We start from the raw sequence: 26,531 nt of genomic DNA on the forward strand, positions 1-26,531 counted from the left end.
AGTTGAAAGCACAAGGGCAGTGTGCGTTGTTTTGACATAACCCTTTGACCACGCCCCTCCACCCCTTTTTAAAAAATAATAATCTCAGGCTTATTAATAGTGTTGAGGGAACTGTTACTACTGTTTGAATTGTTATTGTATGATCTTTGTAAAAGATACAAAGATATTTTTTCCATTTTTTTTTAAATTTATCATAAGTAACAGTTCCCCCAACATTATTCATAAGCCTGGGATATTTTTGAAAAAAAAATGGGGGAGAAGGGCGTGGCTAAAGTGTTGTGTCAAAACAACACACCCTGCCTCTTGTGTTTGAAAGGCCTATTGTTGAATCGCGTAAGTAACTTGATTTGAAATCGTTGACCTCAAAGGCAAAATTTGAGCATATATCAACACTAGATGTAGGGTTCCAGCTGTCAGTATCTTAATTTTTACATTCCTAATGATTTGCTACGTATTTATTTTGTTATAAATAAAGTGCATTTTACAAACCATGAACGAGTCCCTTAAAACCACAAGAAAAAATTAGTTCAGCAAAAACACTTGGAGTTAAGTATATAAATATAAACCCATGATTTTTACTCTTTTTTATTCTTTATCATATTTCAACAAAATGTTATGACAATGAGGTGAATACCATCCAGAAGACAATACAACTCTACAACAAGCAATATATAAAAATTGGCTTGGGTTAAGCAATACAAAATATTGTCATATATCAAATACAGAATATACCTCATAAATATACAATCATGTGCAAATGACATAATGCTCCACCACACCTTGTATAAATCATAGGGGCAGGGTGCGCTGTTTTGCTACACCCCTTTGACCATGCCCCACCCAGTCCCCCTTTTTCTTAAAAAAAATCCCAGACTTATTAATAATTATGGGGGAACTGTTACTGATGATAACATACAAAAAAAATAATTCTCCCATCATCATTAATAAGTCTGGCTGGGATTTTTTAATGGGGGGGGGGGGGGGGGGGAGGGGCGTGGTCAAGGGGGTTTGTCAAAAAAATGCACCCTGCCCCTTTTCACTGTTAAACCAATGGATATATGTGGCCGATCTTTGGTCTAGTGGTAACACTATTGACTGTCAGTTCAGTGGTCGTAGGTTTGATTCCCTGCTGCACCACTAAACAAATACTAATTGTCTCTCAGGAGGGACGTTAAATGGGGGGTCCTGTGTGCCAGTGCTATACACAGCAAAAGGCAGTTAAACCTTAGAATCATAAAGTATTAGCTATAAGGAGAAGCCATGATATTATATCAAATGACATTATGCTCCACCACCCCTTATATAAATCATAGGGGCAGGGTGCGTTGTTTTGCTACTAGGTTTCATATTTAATTTTTAACCAAATGATTGTTCAAACATGTTGTGTAAAATCTTAATGATAAAGAAGGGCAGAGCTAGTGAGCCCCTCTGAGTCATTTAGATAGTATATGTTCTAACTGACTTAGATAGTAATGGAGGGGAACCAAATCATCTGCTAATGTCTGTTAAGTTTAAAAAAATTCAAGAGTTGATGATTACATTTTGGAGCCCGAAATAGGTTTTACCGTAAATGACTGGGTATTAGACGCACTTTTTTCCCTCAGATTTTGATGCAAAAAAATGCCTGCGTATAATACCCAGTAACAATTTTTTGAACTTTTTTTCTGATGTCAATTTCAAGCCGAGAGTTTCTTTAGATTTATGTAGAAAGGGATGTTACTCGCGTCATATTGATCGAGTATATACGGGTTAAAACGGCAGTTGATGTCAATTTCAAGCCGAGAGTTTCTTTAGATTTATGTAGAAAGGGATGTTACTCGCGTCATATTGATCGAGTATATACGGGTTAAAACGGCAGTTGAAGATCGGGATACGGTATATCGTAAGACGTTTATAATTTCAACAAAAATATTTTATATTTGGACACCCATAATTATTTCCCAAAATAATTTATTTTGCGTACCTAACTTTCGGACACCCAAAGGACATCAATCATAACTTTCATAGTTACCAAGTTTCACAGACGAAGAATATTGATTTTTATCTTTACATTGCCTGGCTAGATTACCTAACCGTATACACCACTGTGACAATTTAATTAGTTACTACCCATCCTAAACGATTTATTGCCTGTTGAAAAGGAAGTGTGATATATTTATTTGAGGATTAAACAAACAACAAGGGCAATCAAGGGATTAAGAAAACATCGACATGGCATGTTTGTAAAACGATCTGCCAATAAGCTTTCAAACTTGTACCACACTTATAGACTATATGAAGCAATAATTGTACAGTTATACATTAATCCTGCATAGCAATGTCCATGCTCTCCACGAGATCCTCGTGGGCATAACTGTAAGTTATGTGACGTCACACAGTGTGACACTTTGATCTGAAGCCGATAGAATGTGTTTATTCAGTTCAGTGCATGTATAAAATGGTGTTTTAATTAACTTCATGAAGGATTTACACTTATAGGCGTAATAAATAAGTTTATGACCATTGATTACTACGGATAAATTAATAAGTGGTAAAAAGCAAACATGAAGAAAAAAGGCAGGTTAAACAAACATGTAAATAAAATGTAAAAATGATAATTTTCTATGTATTCGGAGAGCGAAAAAAATAATTAATTTATGGTGTCCGAACTCTTGTGAATTACGGTATTCAATATTATTTTGAATAATAAATTGAATTAAACAATAATCAAACTTACATATAAAAAAGCAAAGTTGGGCACTGTCAAAATATTTTTTGCTTTCACTGTCAACAAACATGGTGGCTGAAAATGCCGGACGATTTTGACATTTTTTTCTATGCGTCTTTTAACCAAAAACATAGATTAAAAGTTTTTTTCTCGGATTTTTCACAGATTTTTTTCCCTGCGTCTAATACCCCCTATCGTCTTATACCCAGTCATTTACGGTAATCTAATCAATAGTTGTGTTAATTTCAGTTTTAAGAAAGGAGAAGCTAGCAAAGCAAGCCAGCCATTTCTTGGTAATCAAGTTTTAACACAATATGTTTAAACTTACTTATATATATATAAGTACATGTCTTTTCAAGGGACATGAATCTAAATAATGACATCATGTCTGTTAGGTAGTAAAAATACAATTCTAACAATGAGGCATGATACTTATTGCAGGGCTTCCATTAAAGGAAGTTTGGAAGTATATTTCTCCCTAGAAATGGGTTAAAACTTCCAAACTTGATTCCTTGAAAGTACAAAAACTTCTATAATTTTGAATAAAAGTTGAAAGCTTGGAAGTTCAAAAATCAAAACCTTGTGTCATTATTACTTTTATGGTCACAATTTCAATCAAATTAATTACTATAATACAAGTCTTTGAATTTGGCAACTTAAAGTTGCAAATAACTTTTTTTTAACATACTAGTTGAAAAATAGTGGAAAAATATATATTGTATTCATGAGACTTAAACTTCCACATTTCAGTGAAAAAAAATCAAAATTGATGAACAGGAAGTTCATACTTCCAGTTTCAAATTCTTAATGGAAGCCCTGTTATTAGAATCTCATTGGCTGTTGTAAATTGTAGGTTATACCGTAACTTATTATCTAATAAAATTTTATTAAAAATAAATTATTTAATGTTACCAATCAGTCATCATATAACAAAACAATATACATTTTTTTAAAATGAACACTTTCCTCACATAAAATAAAACTACAAAAATGCATTCAACATTTTCTTAAAATGAACACATTCCACATATAAATACAACAATATTACAAAAAGCAATACCAGTTTGAATATCTGTTATCCCGACTTATCCTCATTGCACCAGTTTTAAAAAGATCATAAACGATTTGTCAATTCCTAAGATATTCAAAACAATAGTTTAGGGCCGTTTTCATAATAAAATTTCTTAAGTCATGTCTTAACTTAAGTTGATCTCCTGATATATGATATAAAATATGATTTTTGTGGCCATATTAAAACAAAAATATAAGTGTTTTTAACATAAAAATTTGTATATTTGATAAAATCAACAACAAAAAAGTATTTCTGCTATTATTACATTATTACAGAATATGACCAGTGAGATAATTTACTAAAGAAATTGACTTAAGTAAGCAAATGACTTAACAAGATTTTTGAATACCAGCCCACAGCTGGCCAAGACAAATTGACACAGTGTTTAGCATCATCAGGCTGGTAGGTTTAGAGTCTTCAACCAACATAAATAAACAGAGTTTCCAAAAATCCAAATAGTCAGCAAAATTAAAGCTAAAATAACATTTAATCAACAAATTAATCTGTAAGTATATAATAAACCGTAGATTTACTTATTTTATTTATATTTATTATCCTGCAAGGGTAGTTCCCTTAATTATAACATGTTCATTTTTCTCTCAAAATTTTTATTGATTTTTTTGCTTGTTAGGTCGGTTTTGAAATTGGAAACAGACCCTAAACACAGAATTAACTTGGTTGGTCTGTTAAATTATACTCCAATAATAAGAAAACAAGATTCTGTACACAGTACATACATAATATCAAAAGTACTTTTCATGATTATCATTTTATACAAAGTGCCATTTTATGATTGGTACATACAAGCGAAAGTGCCATTTCTTGATTATTATTTTATATAAAGTGCCATTTTATGATTGGTACATACAAGCGAAAGTGCCATTTCTTGATTATTATTTTATATAAAGTGCCATTTCATGAAAATCATTTGGTAAAAAAGGTGTACAAAATATATCTAAACAAATAATGATATTTTCTCAAAAACACTTGAGATCTCCAGTTTACAAAGTTGTTCAAACAATAAAAAGTTTTTGGCCAAATGCCAGGGTTGTGGTTCTTGCTTTACATATTTGTCTAGCAACTAGTAACATGTGTTTCTAGGTTCATGTGATATTCTTCAACAAAGTTATTGCAAAAGATTAAAAGAATAACAACAACACTGTCACATACTGAACCTGTTCTATAACAATTTATGAAAAGCATAACTGGATAACTGGCCTAATTCTTCTTTTAATAGAAAAAAAATATCACACTAATTTAAATATCAATAACTTGTAACTCATCATGCATCTGGTGTAAATCTCGGGACCTATTTTTCAGTGATGTCAAAAACTTGTTCAGTTCCCTTTCATTTTGAATAAACAACCGAAATGGAATCTCCTTCGGCGAATCCCTGGAACAGCCCTCCTCCAGACTGTAATGATCTGGTACGAGAATAATGTCCTCTTTTTCGTCTGAGAAAACCAGAGTTATGTCCCTTGCATTGTTTTTTCTCTGCTTAATACACTTCAGGTACTCAATTTTCCTCACATCCGTCACATGCTGTCTTGGAATGCTGGGTAATCCTCTCACAAAATCAGGTAAAGGATAGCTAACCAGATCTTCTGTTACAAAACACAGACACTCATTTGTAAGGATGATGCTGATTGGCTCAAGGGGAATTAGGTCAAGCTCTTCCATACTGAGGTGTGTTTTGTAGCCAACAATGTACTGAAGGATATTTTCCCTCCCAACTTTCAAAGCAGCTGATTTTAGATGCTCATTTATAAGAAATAGAAGATCTTCAATTGTTTCATCGCCAGGGTAACAAAACTTGACCTTACTTGGGTGAGTGTACTCAATGCCTTCCAAAGTTGTTTTTGTTCGCCTGTCTGAGCTCTTATAAAAATCTTGTTCAATGTCACTGGAACTTTTCTCCAAGGAAGGGGAGGAAATGTATAGATTCAACATGGTTGAAAACTGTTTGATGAACAAACTTGTGGCTTCTGCATCTCTTGTGACCAGGGTGAACACTTTTTCTCTTCTCTTCCCTGTGAGTCGAACACACTGATCGAATAGCCCTACATTCACGTGGTAGATATCTGAGAAATCCAGAATGCAATGTGGTTTAATCATTGTGGAGTCGTTCTTGGAAGAGAGTAGAATCCCTGAACTATGATGCCTGTCAGTAATTCTCGAACGTGCGCCAATAACGGAATCCGAGACATGTCTAGCATGGGTCATCCAGGATGGTCGATTCGTGCTTCGGTTGGACGAAACAAGGCGATCGGAGAGAAAATATACAGCTCTTGTGCTTAACATGACACAGGTCAATATTTCCTGAAGTGGGTTGGTGTAAGATATCGCATTTGTCCACATGATATGATGCAATTCTTCATCATACTCTTGACCAACTGGTATAACATTCAAGTGAAAGAATTGAGCTATTCTTTCACCAGACATTTCAGTCAAAGCTTTCATCTTTGGAGATAAACTTTGAAATAGCGTGTAATTTTTTACACATGATTCAAGATGTGCCGTCAATTCAGGAGTCAAATAATGCATGGCATAACTGGGCAGCTCCATCTCTTTCAATTCATCGCCATAATCTTCTCCCGGCTTTGTCAAAATGATCTCGGTCTTGGATCTCAACTTTGGGCCAACATTGATATCAAATCCAACCTCAGAAATTCCATCCACTACATCACAACCATCATTCTTTTGATTCCCACTTTTTCCTTCTTCAATACCTTCATTATCACTTTCCTCATGGGGTCCATCTGACCCTGAATGATCTTTCTTATCACTCTGATCTTCAGAACTTTCTGAAGATTCATTTCCACCTTCCGGGTCTTGTCTCGATGTCGGCATTATCTGATGCGCATGCTCTGATCTCAGCTTTGTTAAGCCATCAAGGAATGTATCTCTTGCTCTTGTGGATAGGAACTTATAATCAAACTTGTGAAAGCCTAATATCTCATGAAATACCATAGAAAGTCCATGTTCTTCGTAACTGATTCTTAAACTTGGCGACAAAGGTGGAACCAATTCTTTGGACTCTGTTCTGCCTTTTTCATTATTCATTCTAATTTCCCCAATTTCTGCTCCGACGCTGAACTTTTCAAAGATTTCAAAATCTTCTTCACTTTCAGACTTTGTATCAACTTCGAATGAAGGTTTTGGAATAAAGAACACATCAGTTTTAATAATGTACACATGATTCTCTGACATCACTAAAAACGCTTTGGATTGAGAATCTGATTCCGTCACATACGCGGCATTTGCTACTCTGCCGGTACATTCTCCATCGTTTTCTTCCTGCTCAAAAATCTGTCTTGAAAGCCTGCAGTCTTGGTAACAGTTCACAATATCCAGTTCACCACAGTTTGTGTCATTCTCTGAACACTGTTTTAATTCCTCAAAGAAGTCCTTGCCTTTGTCAGAATCTGCCGCAATAAATGCAAATGTTCCCGAGGCTCCAACAAAGGATTCTTCTACTCGGACAAAACTGTAACACAAACCAACCATGACCTGCTGAATATTGCACAAAGGTAGAATATAGAAGGTTTCCAAAGCTGGCACTTCCTGTATGGATGACTCAGCATTTTTAAGCTGAAGCACAAATATGCGTCTTTCAGTCAAAACTACACAACACGGCTGAGTCGTGTCAGAATTGCTGTACTGAATGACCTGGCACCAGAGAATGTACTTGATGACCTCTGTTGCACTTGATGATCCCGATTCCTCAGGTGACCCGAATAATCGCTCATGCAGAGCAGAGTTGTAAGCTGGGTTATGGTGGGTGGGGAGAGATGATATATCTACAGTGAGTTGGCCCGATGGTATGGGTGAATAGCTTGATGTGGATGAAGGCCTGGAACTAAAAAGGTATATAAATATTTAAGTCACTATATAGCTTCCAGAAAATGAGAGAGAACACATGTTTACAAATTTTATTTTTAAAACAAACATATTTTAAGATGAACAGAATGAACCTCTTATTATTTATAGTGCTTGAACCTAGTTTTGTTAAAGGCTTGATGCCTGAAGGAATTTGTTTGCAAAATAAACCTCTTTGCTTCAAGAGCATAAAAAATAGCAGACATAAGCCATTTATACCAGTAGTAAAATAACACTTAGAACCTACAGTATAACTAGGGGCATACCTAAACTTTTCAAAAAGCCAGGGTTATTGGCCTTGCTGTAAATGTCTGTATGGCAACATGTTTCAGTTGAATATCTTGAACCATTTTTCCAGATAAGACCAAAGTCAATGTTTTTACACAACAGCAACACCAACAACAACAACGACGCCAAGGCTATCATATTATCCAAATTATTTCTTGGACAAACAAAAAAGCTTAATAGATTGTCATGTATGAATATTGCAAAACAATTCCAACTACCTGAGTCGATCCTGAGAAGTAGAAGAACTTGTTCTGGCCTGCAAAAAGAGGGAAAAAATAGTTCTATGATTTATTGTTTTCTTTTAAGCTTTATAATTTAAGGTAAATTGTAACCAAACGAACATGGAGTGAGCAGCATCATCATCTGTTATTATTTCAGATAAAAAAAATACAAACTGAATGATTATAAGACTTAGTAATTGGCATTGCTGTACATTTGCACATAATGTCTCAGGTTTAGTTTTGGTGAAACATGCATGGATCACTGTAAATCAGATAAAATGCTAAACCTAAACCAAACTTTCTTAGACAAATAATAAACACCAATAATTTGCATTATATGCAAAATATGAGTTACCTAACTTCACGAATCAAGTAAGTAGCTAGGGAGGCTAGTATAACTCCCCATATTCTTCGAATAATCCAGCTCAATACTATTTTATCCAGTGTTAACCCACCTTATTTCCAGAGTATGGACTAAGCTGGTCATGCTGTGTGGATGTGCCAGGAAGCTCAAGTGAAGTATCTACAGCTGGAAATAAAATCATTGTTCATTTAAGAATTATTTATAAGACAAAAAAAATCAATAAATTTATTTACTATGTCACAGGTGCGAAGCTTACAAAGATCTGATGTTGCTCAATTTCTGTTTTATCCTAAAATTCCAAAACCAACCAATGGAAAAAAAGAAACTGTGCCTTATACAAAATTTGTCTTAAATAGTTTGAAGCATTTCAATGATAACAAATGGAGGTGTACCTCCACTGTTTTTGTCATAAATGTAACTGTGAAACAGAGAGGTACTACTCAAAAATGGAACTGTGAAACAGAGAGGTACTACCTCAAAAAGGGAACTGAGACACAGAGAGGTACTACCTCAAAAAGGGAACTGTGAAACAGAGAGGTACTACCTCAAAAAGGGAACTGTGAAACAGAGAGGTACTACCTCAAAAAGGGAACTGTGAAACAGAGAGGTACTACCTCAAAAAGGGAACTGAGACACAGAGAGGTACTACCTCAAAATGTAACTGAGACACAGAGAGGTACTACCTCAAAAATGGAACTGAGACACAGAGAGGTACTACCTCAAAAAGGGAACTGTGAAACAGCGAGTTACTACCTCAAAAATGGAACTGAGACACAGAGAGGTACTACCTCAAAAATGGAACTGAGACATAGAGAGGTACTACATCAAAAATGTTACTGTGAAACACAGAGGTACAACCTCAAAAATGGAACTGTGATACAGAGAGGTACTATCTCAAAGAATATGAAATTTTCAGAATTAAGTCACTTTTAACATTTGCTATTTCTGGGATACTTTAGAACTTTTTTTTTTAATACACAGTTTCTTTCATCAGCTAGTATAGATTTCTTGCACTTTTTACTGTCAGTTGTAGATTTACATTCTGGAAACTGAGATGTTTTACTTTATAAGTCCTTACTATTATTAAATGTTTCTGTATTATATAGCAATAAAAATAAGTTCTGCACTAAATCGTTCTTAATTCATTTTAAATAATAATGTTTAAAAAAGTAATAAAAACACATTTATTTTTTAAGACAATTATAAATCTTACAGAAAATAAATAATAATGCATATTCAAATTATTCCAAACATGTCCTTGTAAATACAAAATTTATTTAGTAAGATATATAAAGGTAGCTTGGTTAGTACAAAGCTGGAACACTAGTATAATTCAGCGAAATATTAATAAGCAATATAGTAAACTACAAGTTATTAGTAAGAAGATCTTTCAGTGTTTTTATTGGGAATGGGGTTGTGGCTTTTTTGATTGGAAAAAAATGTGTCATTTCAAAAAAATGACAGAAAATATAATGGAAATGAGATTATATTAATTTTTTTTCACATAAATTAAATGGAAAAAAAAGTATATGTTTTAGGAATGGATGTGAATTTTGGTTCAAAATTGGTCAGAAAAGCCAACACTGTCCTTAACCCTTTGCATGCTAGGTAAATTGTTGTCTGCTCAAAAATGTCGTCTGTTTTATTCTAAATTTCTTTCAATTTACTTAAAACTTTTGGGATATATTGACTGAGTGGCAAACAGCTTGGAACCTGACCAGGCGCCGAGTTACTCGGTGTCTGGTCTGGTTCCAAGCTGTTTGCAAAGCCTTTAAAATCGCCATCAGCAGCCTAAGGGTTAATTCATGTTTTCATAACAGCAGAAGCCAAAAAACATAAATCTTTCTATTGATCACGTGAAATGACAAATGTATTAACCGGAGTTATGGGACTTGCTACAGAAGCACATACTGTCAACGAAAAACGTGCACAAACTTCTATGTACATGTCATAAACCATGAAATAGTTTAAAACAACGCTGATGACGACAAACCCAAGGCTACGAAGAAGCACATGAGCTTAAAAGAAGATTTATTAAACAATATTAAAAGCTAATAAAGATTATTACAATGTGGGTTACACACCAATGCAGTTATAGTAGATATTTTACTATATTAGGTCCAGGAGTTTCAAGCAAAATGGAAAGTTAACTAGTTAAGCCCACACCAATATCCCATATCATGGTCAAGACAGGTTATATAAAGGTGAGAGGAAATGTTTGGAACTATTTTGATTATATTTAGTACAAATTGGGGTGAGGAAGGGATAAGTAAATAAATAGAAACGCTGCAGGGAGATTGGTTACGTATATCTGGATTTTTCATTCTAACAATGGTCATAACTTAACAATTATTATAGCCAGAGTTATGGACCTTCCTGTACATGTGCTTATTATCTCTGGCAACATGTGTTCCAAGTTTGAGATGAACATCTTGAATGGTTTGAATAAGAGTCAAAGGTAAAATTGTGCAACACTGATGACAACACTGATGACAACGCTGATGACAACGAAACCAAGGCCATAACAACACCCTGACTTTTCTTCTTTGAAAAGCAGCCAAACTCAAATGATTGCTTATTCTACTGTAATGTTCAACATTTCTTTATTTTGATTCATATAATGTTAACTATGTTTTCTATACCCAAAATTATAAATGTTTATTAAAATCTCAATGTACTTAGATGTTATCTTGAAGCAGAAGCTAGTAGTTAAATTAATATACATTGATGCATAATTCAAACAAACTAAGTTCTTTATCTTCTTTTTACTGTCATAATATTTTTACAAGGACAGGAACACTATGAATATATATGTATAAAAATTCGTAAGTGTTTATTTTTGGATCTATAAAAAAATAATCGTTCCAAGTCTGGCACAGCAAGATAAACAATTCATTTTCATATAGAGCTCCAGGTGAATGATAATTTAAATAATGGTTGAAATTATTTTGTTACTAACAAAGCCCCGCCTTTTTCACTTTTTGTCAGTTTTATTTTTCACACTATGTTATTATGTTATTTTATAAGTAACTGGCAGCTCAAAGTTAATTTAAAGCGTGTGGTTAAATGATGCTCCTTACTGACATATAATAATTAGACAAATTATTAAGTAACACTTTCAATATGACCAACCAATATGTTGAAGATTCAACTTTAAAAGTATTGCAAATTAAATGTTGTTTTATATGAAAATAAATCTTAAATTAAAAGTAAAAAAGCTGGGTTTTTTTGTCTGTCATCCCATTGGTTCAAAAATTATGTCAACCATTATAAGTGAACATTTTTGTTTCCATCCGTTACAATTTCTATTTAAATTGTACATGTCCCTGTGTATATCGTCTTTAAAAATAAAATATGTTGAATAAAATATTTTAAGATGAAATACTTTTTAATGCAAATTGAATATGGATTAAATTATTTTACAATATGCATAGGGCAGGCTTAGTGCGAGACTTCTTTCAACATTCAAATAAAAAGCGTTACAACAGTATTATGCTAAGCTCTCAAAATCTAAATTTAGCATAAAAAACAAAACAATAAAGCTAATGAAGTCATAACAAACCAACCAAATGCAAAATAAGCCTTAAAGCTGCACTCTCACAGATGGACAGTTCTGACATTTGTGATTTTTTTGGTCTCGAGAATCAGTTGATTTTGGCATCAATGCCTTCAATTCAGTAATATAAGATAACTTACAACAGAAAAGAACTAAATTGTTAAAAAAAAATGCAGAAAACTTCAATTTTCTTAAATGGAGTTTGAAAAACACATCATAATTATTGATAATTTTGTTGAAGCTTTTTGCCACAAACATCAAATTTTTGACAATTAATATGAAGAGCTGTGATCTTATCTTTAGTCAGATTTCTTATTACACTGGTTTCCAGATATTTACGCAGAAGTTGGCTCCTTCCAAGACAATTTTTATTTTTTTAAAGTTGGCAGAACGGTTAATCTTTGAGAGTGCAGCTTTAAAAGATATTAGAAGCATTTGATTTTCAAATAATTAACTTCAAACTTAAGCCGAGTACAAGTATGTCCATCTATTCCTGTGGAATAAGGTATAAATTCAAGAGTGTTACCTGTGTTTTGCAAGCGGGTATAAAGATTATATTTCTGAAGGAGAGGCGTGGTCTGTCTTACCTGAAAATAGGTCAAGGTCGGGTCAAGGTCAGATTGGGATGGCATGGGTCAATTCTGTTCTCTCTGACAAAATCTTTTCTTTTACTTTTATATTTGTCACAGTATTTAAGGCATAAAGATGAAGTTTGAAAAACACATATTTGATTTTTGATTGAGTTTGTTTAAGTTCTACTTAATGTAGAACTGTGAAGATTTGAGAAATCCGTTTGACCTTTTTTGACCTACATTATGTACATAATCTTTCAGCAAGTATTTAAAAGAAATGATTCAAATTTTATATACAAACGATATGGGAGAAAGGGCTTTTAACTCCTTCACTGAACTTAAATTAAAACATTGAAGATGTCAGGGCTGTTTAATAAGGAAAAACAACAGTCAAGGTCAGGGTCAAACAAACTGAATTCCATTGCATAAAGAATTTGTTGCGGTAAAAATATCTTTAAAATCTATCAATCTGCTGTTATATAAGAATGTTGCAAAGTGAATGCCAATTCAAGCCTGTGTTGTTGATTTTAAGATGAAAAAAGGGGGATAACTCAACAATGATTAAAACCAGAGTTATGAAGTTTGCTTTACATGTGCATATATCTCTAGCATTATGTTTGTACCAAGTTTCCATTAAAATCACCTTCACCTTAGCCTTGACCGTTGACCTCAAAATCAATAGGGGTCATTTGCTGGTCATGAACAACCTGCCTACCAAGTTTGAGGTTCCTGGACCCATGCGTTCTTCAGTTATTGATCAGAAACCATGGGGATGGACTGACAGATGGACTGTCCAATAACTATATTCTGCCCTTCGAAGTCATAAAAAGGTTTTTAGATAAAGATAATGATATTTTAATAAAAGAATTTGCATGCTGCTGCCGACAACAACACTAAGGCAATCAATATACCTGGATCTTTGATCTATTTTCATTTAAAAAAGATGTGCTTATAAGAGAGTTGGAAATCACTCTTATTGAGGAATGCACACGGAAAATGGCAAACAATAGTCTAAAGCATGCTACTTCTATGAACATGAATGTATTGCAAAGATATTTCAACGAGCAGTATACAAGCAAAATACTTAGGTAATCACACAAAAACAAGTTAATAAAGGGTGCTGCAGTTTGACCTTATAGTACTTCAATTACCGTATAATATTGTGTATAGGACAGACCTTATAGTACTTCAATTACCGTATAATATTGTGTATAGGACAGACCTTATAGTACTTCAATTACCGTATAATATTGTGTATAGGACAGACCTTATAGTACTTCAATTACCGTATAATATTGTGTATAGGACAGACCTTATAGTACTTCAATTACCGTATAATATTGTGTATAGGACGGACTTTTTTACCCCAGAATGTTGAAAAAAAAATGCTTGCTTTAGTATTAGATTTTGATTTTTTTGCTCGTGTCCATTTCAGGCTGAAATTCTCTGAGCAGTGACAAAGGGGTAAGTACTGGTACGGTGTCCACCGAAGAAACAACTATGGTAGATAAAATCAAGCAGTAAACACATGTATATAAATAAAATGTTCACTTTAAAATGATTTATTGAAATAAATGGAAAACAAACAGACTGTTTACTTTTTTATCAATGGGACATTTTTCCGCTGCGTCCTATCTTTGATATTAAGGGGTTTTACCCATTTTTTTCACCATTTTTTTGCCTGCATCCTATCTATGCTAGCGGCCTATACACAGTATAATATGGTAAACACAATTCACAATATTTTCTGTAAACTTCAAATGATCAAGTTCTTCACGACCAGATACAGTCTGCCCTTTTAACCCTTAGCACTGTACCTTTTTTGCAGCACCCTTTCCTTTAAAAACCTGGCAAAACCCTAATCTAAATAGTGGCAAGAGATAAATAATGTTACTGTTTTAAGACAGGTATTTTTTATTGCAGAAACAACACAAATCTCAAAACCTACAGAAACTATAAAATTTCAGAATGCAAAATGAAAAATACCATATTCGATTAATTATTTTGTGTAACTTTTCAGCACAGTAGAAATCACAAGCTAGCAAACTATGGTAAAAAAACAGACATAACGAACAAAAGGTGTTCAGGAAAGCTTGGTTAGAAGGGTAAGTGCGGGATGATACATACATGATTACCTGATGTTGAAGCACCTGTGTTGTCATGGCAACCAACAGCATCACTAGGGCCTGGCATCTCATCATAGTTGCTATGGTAACCGCTGAAGCTAGATTTGCTCTGCATACGACCCAGGCTGTTTCTGGAGCCTGATTGGTTGAGAAGGTTTGGGTTGCTAGAGCTTCTGCCAAGACTGGTTGCTAGGGGTGAATTTGCTAGTGAAGCGCTGCTGGGTCCCTGCAGAAGTAATTACATGACATTTTAAAGTAGGTAGTGGCCTGGTTGCTAGGGGTGAATTTGCTAGCGACGCGCTGCTGGGTCCATGCAGAAGTAATTACATGTCATTTTAAAGTAGGTATTAGCCTGGTTGCTAGGGGTGAATTTGCTAGCGACGCGCTGCTGGGTCCCTGCAGAAGTAATAACATGTCATTTTAAAGTAGGTATTAGCCTGGTTGCTAGGGGTGAATTTGCTAGCGACGCGTTGCTGGGTCCCTGAAAAAGTAATAACATGTCATTTTCAAGTAGGTATTGGCCTGGTTGCTCGGGGTGAATTTGCTAGCAATGCGCTCCTGGGTCCCTGAAGAAGTAGAAACATGCATTTTAAAATAAGTATTTGCTATTGACTAGACTGGTTGCTGAGGGTTTATTAGATATTCATGCACTGCTAGATCAAAGGGGAAGTAATTTATATAACACATACACTAAATAAGGTACTGTGAAATCATTCAATTTCGTGGGACATTAATTTTTGCGGTTTTCGTTCGTTGGATTATCCATGAATTCAAGATCCCAACATAAATTCTCAATTTATACTGCCGATATAATAGGGTTATAAGAAATGCTTTTTGATCCCGGAGGTTGTATTAGACTTGAGTGGCTTTTTGCAGATTCGGATTTCACGAGGCGCAAGCTGAGTAAAATCAAAATCTGCAAAATTCCACGAGAGTGGAATACGACATTCCGAATCAAAACCGAAGCCACATGTATTCATAATAAATGTCATTTTAATGACACACTATTTTGTGTTATGACGCCATTTTAACATCGCGCAACGATACTTGTAATGACGTAACGTCACAAGAGTGGAATACGGACTACCGTATTTTGCGATATGTTTTGCGAGTGGATTGACAATGGGTATATAATAAAAGTGGTGATTTCACAGTATTTTACTACAACAGTATAATATAAGATGGCGATGTCAATAAATCTTGATTTACTGCCTACAATATCAGTTCTTTTCACTTTTGTTTTTGTTATATGACTGTACGCAATATATGCAGATTTGTGTCAAATGTTGCAAGATATTAAATATAAGTATGATATCAGAAAAACTATGCATAAAAACTTATATTCAACAAAAAGTTAATACTTCAAAGAATGATGGTTACAATGTATATGAACATGAGTTAAATGAATGTGAACTAAGTTTCATTTGAATATCGCAAGCAGATTTTTCAAAAAAATGACAATGATGGCGACGACACTGAGGCTATGACAATATCTCAAAATATTTCCTTCGCAAATCAGACGAGCTAATAACTGAGGATAAATTTAAATGTTTATGGTATCATCTTTCACACCGGTTGACCAATATATTACACAAGTAATAAAAATGCTTTACCTTTCTCAGCTTGATATCTTTGGCCTTGTCCCTAGACTTCTGAATAGCCTGCATCACAGCGACAGTGTCCAGCTCTTTCTCTGTGGCTGGGGTCTTGTCCAGCAGTACCTTAAAGGTCAACGTCAAATAACTTATACATTATGTATTTTTTTATGAATTATAATTATATACATAGATGGTAAACTTCTGAAAAGCTTGCTTCATAGCTACTGTGTCCAGCTCTTTCTCTGTGGCTGGGGTCTTGTCCAGGAGTAGCTTAAAGGTCAAGGTCAAATAATGAATACATTATGTAAATGTTTATGAATTATAATTATATTACGTAGATGGTAAACTTCTGAAAAGCTTGCTTCATAGCTACTGTGTCCAGCTCTTTCTCTGTGGCTGGGGTCTTGTCCAGGAGTAGCTTAAAGGTCAAGGTCAAATAATGAATACATTATGTAAATGTTTATGAATTATAATTATATTACGTAGATGGTAAACTTCTGAAAAGCTTGCTTCATAGCTACTGTGTCCAGCTCTTTCTCTGTGACTGGGGTCTTGTCCAGGAGTAGCTTAAAGGTCAAGGTCAAATAACTAATACATTATGTAATTTTTAATGAATTATTATTATATTACGTAGATGGTAAACTTCTGAAAAGTTTGCATCACAGCGACTGTGTCAAGCTCTTTCTCTGTGGCTGGGGTCTTGTCCAGGAGAAGCTTAAAGGTCAAGGTCAAATAACTAATACATCAAATATCTAATACATTATATATTTTTTAATGAATTATAATTATATTACGTAGATGGTCAACTTCTGAAAAGCTTGCTTCACAGATACTGTGTATAGCTCTTTTATTTGGCAGAGGTCTTGTCCAGGGCCCAATTTCTCGAAAGCTTAACAGGCTCAAGTAGCCTATTTTAATTTAGCCAAAATACATACTTAAATTGAATTTTGATAAATAAAAAATAGTTTATTGTGATAATCATAAAGATAGTTCCTATCTAGAGGATAACAACTCTTAAAGAATTAAATATTACGCAAGTTATTGAAAAACAAAGATAGTGTTCTTAGGTTAATCCTATTATAAGGGACTTAAGAAGTTTCGAGAAATTGGGGCCAGGAGAAGCTAAAAGCAATAAATTGTCAAATAGTTTTTCTAAAGTCTAAGATACTGCAAGTGCATTACAACAACATACGAGCTGGTAAGTTAACTAAACATCAACTATTAAACCAACCTCTTTCACCCTGTCTCCAAACAAGGTCAATGTCTTTGTTCTGTAGTCAAGGGTCAAAGTCACTGGGTTGCTAAGCAACAGAAGACGTTCCAGACAAGGGAGGCGACTGATGGCTTTTATTTCTTCTACCTGGAATGTAAGGCATTTGTAGGGTGTAAAACAAATATAGAACATTGAAAATGCAACAGAGTTTCTTTGTTACTATCATGTTGTTTGAAAAATAAAGACTTTTTAAAACAAGAATGCTGCAGAGTGATCGCCAATGGTCATCTGTTGTTTTTTTCTTAATGAAACAAGGGGCATAACCTGAAAATTATTATGTAATGGGCCTTAATATACATGAGCGTATGAACTCCTAACTTAATTTGATTTCTTATAATTTTCATAGTCAAATTAAGAGAAAAGTTTATGGTCTTTAACATGAAAGTATGTGTGTTTTTTTTTAAATAAGATCAAAGAAAATTAAGTATTTTGGAAATTCTTTATTTTTTATTTCATATAACTGAAGTGATTCTAAAACTAGGAAAGTGACTTAGGTTAGTTAATGACTTAAGAAGTTTTATGAATCCAGCCCTGGTTTTCAATATACAACACAGACATCCAATGTAAAATATTTATGTATAATGAAATGTTAAAAAAGGGTTTTAGCTGAAGGGTTATGGGAGGGTGCTGCACCCTGTCCCTATTTTGGTAGCACTTTCCAGCCCTCATGGAGACTAGTATGGGCACCCTCCTGCCTTCATAGAATTAAATACTTAAGATAATCAAAACATTCTTTTGTTTTGATTAAAGCTTGAAATATTATTATAAATTCAAACCAACTGGACATATTTGGCAGTTGAAACCTACAATTACTTCAATTAAGCACAATTTTTACTATTTTTTTTGAAATTCATAATGTTTAAATTCTTCACTTCCACACAGAAATGCGTCCTTTTCTCGCTTAGCATCCTGTCCCTTTTCTGCAGCACCCTGCCCTTTTGAAAACCTGGCTAAAACCTTTGGTAAAATATCTATTTCAGGCCAAATTATTAATTTCAATACTTACTGCCCCTATTTGATTATAGCCGAGATCTAAATGCTCCAGAGAAAACAGTTTTGAAAAACCTGAAAATAGATTATACTACATGTTTACAAATGCACAAGGACAAATTTGTGATTATCATAGGACAAATTCCTTCTAAAATCCCCGAACTCTCAAGATAGTATCTGTTACACAAATTATATCAAATACGTGAGCAAAGCTTAAACCTATTTTAAGGGACTTAAGATGTTATGAGAAATTGAGGTCAATTCAATACTGTGAAATCATTAATGTTCGTGGGGCATTAATGTTCGTGGTTTTCGTGGGCAGGGTGATCCACGAATTTAAGATCCGACAAAATATAGACTCTTTATTCCCTTTTTCAACTGCCATGTTATGTACATACTAGTTTATTCGTTACAGAAGTTGCAGTATACAGCATTTATACCTGTCTCACTGTATATATTACTATCATTGTTTTGTTAATATATTATATCTGCCACAAATAATAAACCAAATCAATTAAATGTGATTTTTATGAACCAAATGACAGAAGCACGTGCTTAAACGTGTGCTGTTTATGAAAATCTCCAGGTTTACAAGATGTGCGTGATGAGTGTCGGTACTCAATTTTTTTATTTAATGAAATAATTAATCGATTACATTGGAGGTTACTGAGCACCCAACGAGACAAACCACAAAACAACGCGTTCAATATGCTTATTAAACAAAATTGTGTGAATAAATATTGAAATGATCTTGTTTACTCAAAAAAACGCACCTTTTCGGTGTTTCCACAGTTTGCAAAATTCTGCATTGGTATTCAATGGCTTCCCCTATCTGTATTTATGATCACGGTACATCTTCTTTTATGACTTTAATTCCCAATTAAATCGATAATTGACAACGGTATATGCACTAATTGGCATGTCGTACCACTTTAGCGAGTGTCATAAACCGTGTGACATACAAGATGGAAATCACGGGCCAGCGCGTGGAGCTTATGCGGACGATCTAGGACGTTCGCATATTCGATTTTCTTTTTCAAAAATGAAAACCCACGAAATTGTATTTTTTCGGCAAACCACGAAATTTCATGCCAACGAATATAAATGATTTCACAATATCCCTTAACTCAGTTTATACATGTAAACTATGTGACTGAGCCAAACTGCCCATTAATATATAAACTGAGTCAAACTGCCCTTCTATGTATAAACTGAGCCAAACTGACAGTTTATACATAAACTGAGCCAAACTGATTTTCCCCATTTAAACAAAAATTGAGCCAAAGTGCAACATACCTTGGAGAGATGTCAACCTATTTCCAGCCAGGTTCAGGGTTTTGAGATTTCCAAGTTTTGAATGCAGGGCATCCAGCTCTTCTATATCATTATACGACAGGTCTAGATGGACCATATTGCTCAGCCAGTGAAGGTTTTCTATACTCGTGATCTTGTTGTGGCTCATCTCCAGACGGACGGTCTTTGGGATTAATTGCTGAAATGTTGGATGTTTATAAAGCACAGTAATTTTAAATCACTATTGACTTCAAACAGTTCCTCCAAAAATTGTGTCTTTACAATTATATATTTTCAATCTTAATTAAAAGTATTGCAAACTTATGTATTTGATTGCTTTATTGAAATGGCATAATTTACTTTTTATAAACCATACAATAACAGAAATAAGAAGTGGTGCGTTGTTACGCGGGACTCATCCAACATGGGGGCTGTAAGACAGGTTTTTCCAGCACTGGTCATATGACTGGAAACACACATTTGGTATGCAAGAATATGTATTGCCTGTCAGGGGCGCCAATGATTTTTTTCTAGTTAAGGTCATTTTGACCTTGACCTTTTACCTACTGACCTCAAAACTAGCAGGTGCATGCACTGACTATGTCTAATGGGCATACCAAGTTTGATGACTCTACAACAAGTCAATAATCTAATTACCTTAATGTGCAAATAACCATTAAACTGCGGAATTCTTACCACACATTCATTAATCCTTGAGAGAGAGTTGTGGCTGAAATTTGCCTGCCTAATACCGTCCCAGGGCGTCACGAGGACAGTACCATCATCTGCTTTCCAGTGGGGTAGGTCGTGTAATAGAATCTCCTGTAACAAGATAAAGTTGATAAAGTTTGACTGCTCAGGTAAAATCTTATATAAGATAACCTCACTTAATTAAATGTCTTATCTTTGTCTGTTAAACCCATTTCATTGTTAAATTCCTCCCAGTAAGGTACATGTACACTGATTATCTATTAAAAGTATTTTCCAATAGCTGATAGGCAATCTGGCAATTTTGTGACCCCTTTCTTTAAACAACACTCTCATCAGTTAAGTTGACCTGCCGTCCTATTTGACCATTTTGACTGCAACCCAGTAAAAAAATAAATGAAAACTTTTCTCATTTTACTAATTACTGGGGCAATTGTTCAGAACTTTGATAAAGTAAACACTGTTGTTAACGTAATTATTGTTAACTTTCAAATGATAACTGCTTAAAATGGATACACTTCTAATTCTAATAAGATTAAAGACAAATTTTTCGGCTGTACTTGTGTATATTAAATATGTGAGAACATCATCAAATATTTCATGTTTAAAACTTAACAACAATGTTGTTAATCATGTTGTTAACTTTAACAAAGTTCTGAACAATCAGCCCATTGAAGTCTTCACCTCACCTTGAGTGAGCTGATCGAGTTACCGACGGTTATCGATTTCAGTGTCTGTTTAACGACCTCCAACCCTCCGATCAGACCGATATTGCAACAACCAAGCTGAAAATAATGAACTTCTTTTTACAAACAATGTCTTTTACAAATAAATTTATTTTCAACATAGTCATGGTAGAGTACACAATTACCACAGATATACATGCGGCTGCATGGCCATTATTTAATATTGGATCTTATCCATGTCCTTAGACATGCATCAGTGATTCCACTCAGCCTATTGGTCAGCTAAATATACAGGCCAATCAAAACACTTCCTTATCCTTAGACATGCCTGAGTGATTCCATTCAGCCTATTGGTCAGCTAAATAAACAGGCCAATCAAAACACTTCCTTATCCTTAGACATGCCTGAGTGATTCCATTCAGCCTATTGGTCAGCTAAATATACAGGCCAATCAAAACACTTAGATTATAATCTTCAATCTAAGTTGGTTAATGAATACGGACCCTTGGTTAACAATTTCTTTCTTTTTTTTGTCCAAAATCAATTTAATTTCCTACCGTCATTAAGCTTACTAGATATACAAGATTGCTGTGAGGCGAAGCATAAAAAGCCCGTACAATCAGCCATTATTATTTACATACATGACAACATAAGAGCCGTTACTCCATCTTTGACTTTTTACATAATTCTAAAAAAGTGACAAAATATTCATCCCAAACATGACTTAAATCTTAACATACACACATTTATATGTGTACTTGAAGAAAAGTCAGGTCAAGTCAAGTCAAAAGCTTATTTTAGTAAATAAAGGCATCTGGCTCTAAATTTATACATGTTATAAGAGTGTAAAATGGTATTCAGTATTCAATTGTTGTCTCAAATATGTCAATAAATGGGACAGAAGTGTACATTATGTAACTATCTAATCTTTAAACGCGCACAATAAAGGTTGATGGTTAAAAAATGTTTTTAATGTGTTATCATGTGTAACTCATTTTACTTTAATGATAAAAACAAACAAGAGGGCCCTGATCTAATAAAGATCATCAACAATAACATTCTGATCAAGTTCCATGAACATATGGTCATAAATGTGGCCTCTAAGAGTGTTAAAATACTTTTCCTATTATTTGACCTGGTGACCTAGTTTTAGACCACACATGACCCAGATTCAAACTTGGCCTAGAGCTAATCAAGGTGCTAATCGTGCTCAGGTGAGCTAAAAATAGCACATTATTTAGGTACAAATAAAAAACATTTACTTTATAAACAATTTTTTTTAATTAATAGCTCCGGAGCCTAAAGTTCCCTAGTTACCGTAAATGACTGGGTATTAGACACACTTTTTTTCCCTCAGATTTTGATGCAAAAAAATGCCTGCGTATAATACCCAGTAACAATTTTTTGAACTTTTTTTCTGAGGTCAATTTCAAGCCGAGAGTTTGTTTAGATTTATGTAGAAAGGGATGTTACTCGCGTCATATTGATCGAGTATATACGGGTTAAAACGGCAGTTGAAGATCGGGATACGGTATATCGTAAGACGTTTATAATTTCAACAAAAATATTTTTCGATTAAAGTTACCGTAATTCACCTAAGAGTTCGGACACTCTAAATATTTGGACACCCATAATTATTTCCCAAAATAATTTATTTTGCGTACCTAATTTTCGGGCACCCAAAGGACATCAATCATAACTTTCATAGTTACCAAGTTTCACAGACGAAGATTATTGATTTTTATCTTTACAATGCCTGGCTAGATTACCTAACCGTATACACCACTGAGACAATTTAATTAGTTACTACCCATCCTAAACGATTTATTGCCTGTTGAAAAGGAAGTGTGATATATTTATTTGAGGATTAAAGAAACAACAAGGGCAATCAAGGGATTAAGAAAACATCAACATGGCATGTTTGTAAAACGATCTGCCAATAAGCTTTTAAACTTGTACCACACTTATAGACTATATGAAGCAATAATCGTACAGTTATACATTAATCCTGCATAGCAATGTCCATGCTCTCCACGAGATCCTCGTGGGTATAACTGTAAGTTATGTGACGTCACACAGTGTGACTCTTTGATCTGAAGCCGATAGAATGTGTTTATTCAGTTCAGTGCATGTATAAAATGGTGTTTTAATTAACTTCATAAAGGATTTACACTTATAGGCGTAATAAATAAGTTTATGACCATTGATTACTACGGATAAATTAATAAGTGGTAAAAAGCAAACATGAAGAAAAAAGGCAGGTTAAACAAACATGTAAATAAAATGTAAAAATGATAATTTTCTATGTATTCGGAGAGCGAAAAAAATAATTAATTTATGGTGTCCGAACTCTTGTGAATTACGGTATTCAATATTATTTTGAATAATAAATTGAATTAAACAATAATCAAACTTACATATAAAAAAGCAAAGTTGGGCACTGTCAAAATATTTTTTGCATAACATAACTTTTCATTCTCGACAGTATGGTTGTATGGTTTTAAAGATAACCATCGCCATTTTCACGAAAAAATTTTTTTTGTCACTGTCAACAAACATGGTGGCTGAAAATGCCGGACGATTTTGACATTTTTTCTATGCGTCTTTTAACCAAAAACATAGATTAAAAGTTTTTTTCTCGGATTTTTCACATATTTTTTTTCCCTGCGTCTTATACCCCCTATCGTCTTATACCCAGTCATTTACGGTATTTAAATAACGCCAAAATATTGCTAATGTTTTTTATCTGTATCTTTATTTTACAATGAAGTGTAAAGCAGGCTATTTACCTCCAATGTTTGCAGGGATTTGAACAGAGAGAGATCAAAGTTTAAAGCATTCATATCGATATTGCTTGTCCCAATCTTCATTTTTCCAGTAACCTGAAAATACAAACAATAACAATGTGTATTAACAGACTTATAATTATATGTATATGATTGTATTAATAAGTTTTAGCTCAAGAGTGATGAAAGAGTGCCCCACCCTGACCTTTTCTTGTAGCACCATTCTGTCATCATGGAGACCTGGGGCTGGTATTCATAAAACATCTTAAGTCATTTCCTAACTTAAGTCGATTTCTTAAATTTTTCATAATCCAATTTAAAGAAATGTATAAGTGCTTTTAACGATTAAGTATGTTTACTTCAATAATGTCAATGAAAATAAAGTATTTTGGAAATTGTTTATTTTTTATTTCACATGACTGAAGAGATACTAAATTAGGAAAGCCACTTAAGTTAAGAAATGATGTAAGAAGTTTTATGAATACCGCCCCAGCATGTGTACTCTTTAGCCTTCTTAGAATTACATGCTTAAGATCAAGTATTTGTTTTGTTTTGATTAAAAACTATAATGTGATTATAAATACATACATACTTAACATATTTGGCAGTTGAAACCTAATATTATTGTCTTCAATTAAGAACAACTTCTAACATTTTCTGTAAAATTCATACCGGTAATGTACAAATTATTCACAACGTTATACAATTTCCTCTTTTTTACCTTAGCACCCTGTTCCTGTTCTGCAGCACCCTGTTTTTTAAATCTGGCTAAAACCCTGGTATAACAGCATGTACAACAGTTACTGTTGAATGCAATAAGACTGCGCTATAATCAAGCTATAATTCCCCTATCAGGCAGCAGTTTAGTCCATTTGCGACAATGAAAGGGCCATAACTCATGATTTACTATTCAGCCATAAAGAGGGTTAATGAAATGAAACTGTTGACAGTTTGAATGATCGTACCTGTAAACATTTCAATCTCGTTATGAAGTCAAGAATATGGCCCAGGTCTCGCTTGACATCCCCACCATCTGTAAACATACAAAATTGATTGTTTTTTAATTACAACGTATTGTTAATTTACAGCATATACTTCTACAAAGTAAACAATCCACCTCTACCACCATATTTTCAATTGTATTAAAAAGAGATTAACACTACATGTTTTCCACTAAATCCTTTCATTTATTAAAGGGAGATAATGCTAAATATTTTTTTTAATTTTTTTTATAAGAAAAATTATAACCAAATATTTTGTTTTAAAGATAGACTACCAGCAAACGTATTCATTCATTAAAGGGAGAATACCAAAAATTATTTTTAGTTTTCCACTAAATATTTAAAATTTCTTTAAGGGAGATAACCATTAAATGTGTTAAAATTTTAGAATTGAGTCCTACAAGTGGGTTAAATGATATCTTTAAATATTTTTTTTTAAAAGGTGAATATCAACAAAGGTATTCTTTCATTAAAGGGGGATTACCACCAATTATTAAGTTTTATGAAATGGAGATTACTACTTAATATCTAAAATTTCTTAAAGGTAGATAACCATTAAATGTTTCAAAATTATATCAAAGGGGAAGTACCACAAGTGGGTTCTGGGAGTTTCAATCTCTCTGTCAGGGAATATAAATGTAGAGGTGATGTGCAGTATGTCTCACGATTTTGTAGAATGGCATCGCCTGAAACAAACGCTTTTGTATAAGCATATACTTTCATGTGTTACAAATGTACTAGACACTTAAAAGTAAGGGAAACATGATGAAATTTAACATTTTAATTCAGCTTAACATTATGACATCCTGAAATGCAACAAGCAGAAATAGATATAGGTCTAAAAATAAATATGACATAAGACGGAAATATGACATCATAGTTTTCTGTGACTAAAAATAGAATGGCTGCACCCATTTTGTGACCCGTTATTAAGGTAGTGCTTAAAAGATAGTTCTTCTTTTTTTATAGATAACATATTAGATGTGGTACGAACAACTGATAATGGAAACTAACAATGTTAATGTGTACTTGAAACTATTGTATCTTAATAATACATATACAGTGCTTTTTTATGCAATTAACTGCCTTCTACAGACTGTTTCCCCTTTGTCCATTTTCCCCATAATTTATAAAAAAATCCAAGTTGATAAATGCAGATTACGTTAATGAATAAAAAGGAAATGAATTTCTTTAAAAATAAACAAAATCATGACAGGACTAACTGAAAATAATTCCAAAAATAATCACTGCAAATAATACATAATACGATACTAGTCATTTTCTTTCATTTATTCAAAAGAGAAATTAATGTGTTGCACCATCGGCATTAAGGAAACTATTTCTTGAACTAAGAAAAAATGTTATATTTTGTACAGTACATGTAAAACTATTTTTCAATGTACTTAATAAA

At 33.6% G+C, this 26,531-nt stretch overlaps 1 protein-coding gene across 2 annotated transcripts in view; it reads right to left on the reverse strand.

The window, feature by feature from the left end:
- Positions 1–569: 569 nt before the first annotated feature.
- The window catches only part of LOC128217284 (nischarin-like), a 28,326-nt gene continuing 2,364 nt past the window's right edge, over positions 570–26,531 (reverse strand). The window contains exons 5-18 of one of the 2 annotated variants that reach the window (XM_052924320.1): positions 25,711–25,806; positions 25,085–25,152; positions 24,123–24,215; positions 21,337–21,432; positions 20,636–20,761; positions 19,943–20,138; positions 18,663–18,721; positions 17,615–17,743; positions 16,399–16,506; positions 14,787–15,011; positions 12,614–12,674; positions 8,623–8,696; positions 8,165–8,202; positions 570–7,638 (exon numbers count right to left, since the gene is read on the reverse strand). In XM_052924320.1, the coding sequence (XP_052780280.1) occupies positions 5,037–7,638; positions 8,165–8,202; positions 8,623–8,696; positions 12,614–12,674; positions 14,787–15,011; positions 16,399–16,506; positions 17,615–17,743; positions 18,663–18,721; positions 19,943–20,138; positions 20,636–20,761; positions 21,337–21,432; positions 24,123–24,215; positions 25,085–25,152; positions 25,711–25,806 (3,971 nt within the window). In that variant the 3' untranslated portion in view covers positions 570–5,036. The remainder of the gene's footprint in view (positions 7,639–8,164; positions 8,203–8,622; positions 8,697–12,613; positions 12,675–14,786; positions 15,012–16,398; positions 16,507–17,614; positions 17,744–18,662; positions 18,722–19,942; positions 20,139–20,635; positions 20,762–21,336; positions 21,433–24,122; positions 24,216–25,084; positions 25,153–25,710; positions 25,807–26,531) is intronic. The other variant, XM_052924321.1, reaches the window with a different exon arrangement.

Source organism: Mya arenaria, chromosome 14 (assembly GCF_026914265.1).
Source record: "Mya arenaria isolate MELC-2E11 chromosome 14, ASM2691426v1".
Taxonomy (NCBI): Eukaryota; Metazoa; Mollusca; class Bivalvia; order Myida; family Myidae; genus Mya; species Mya arenaria.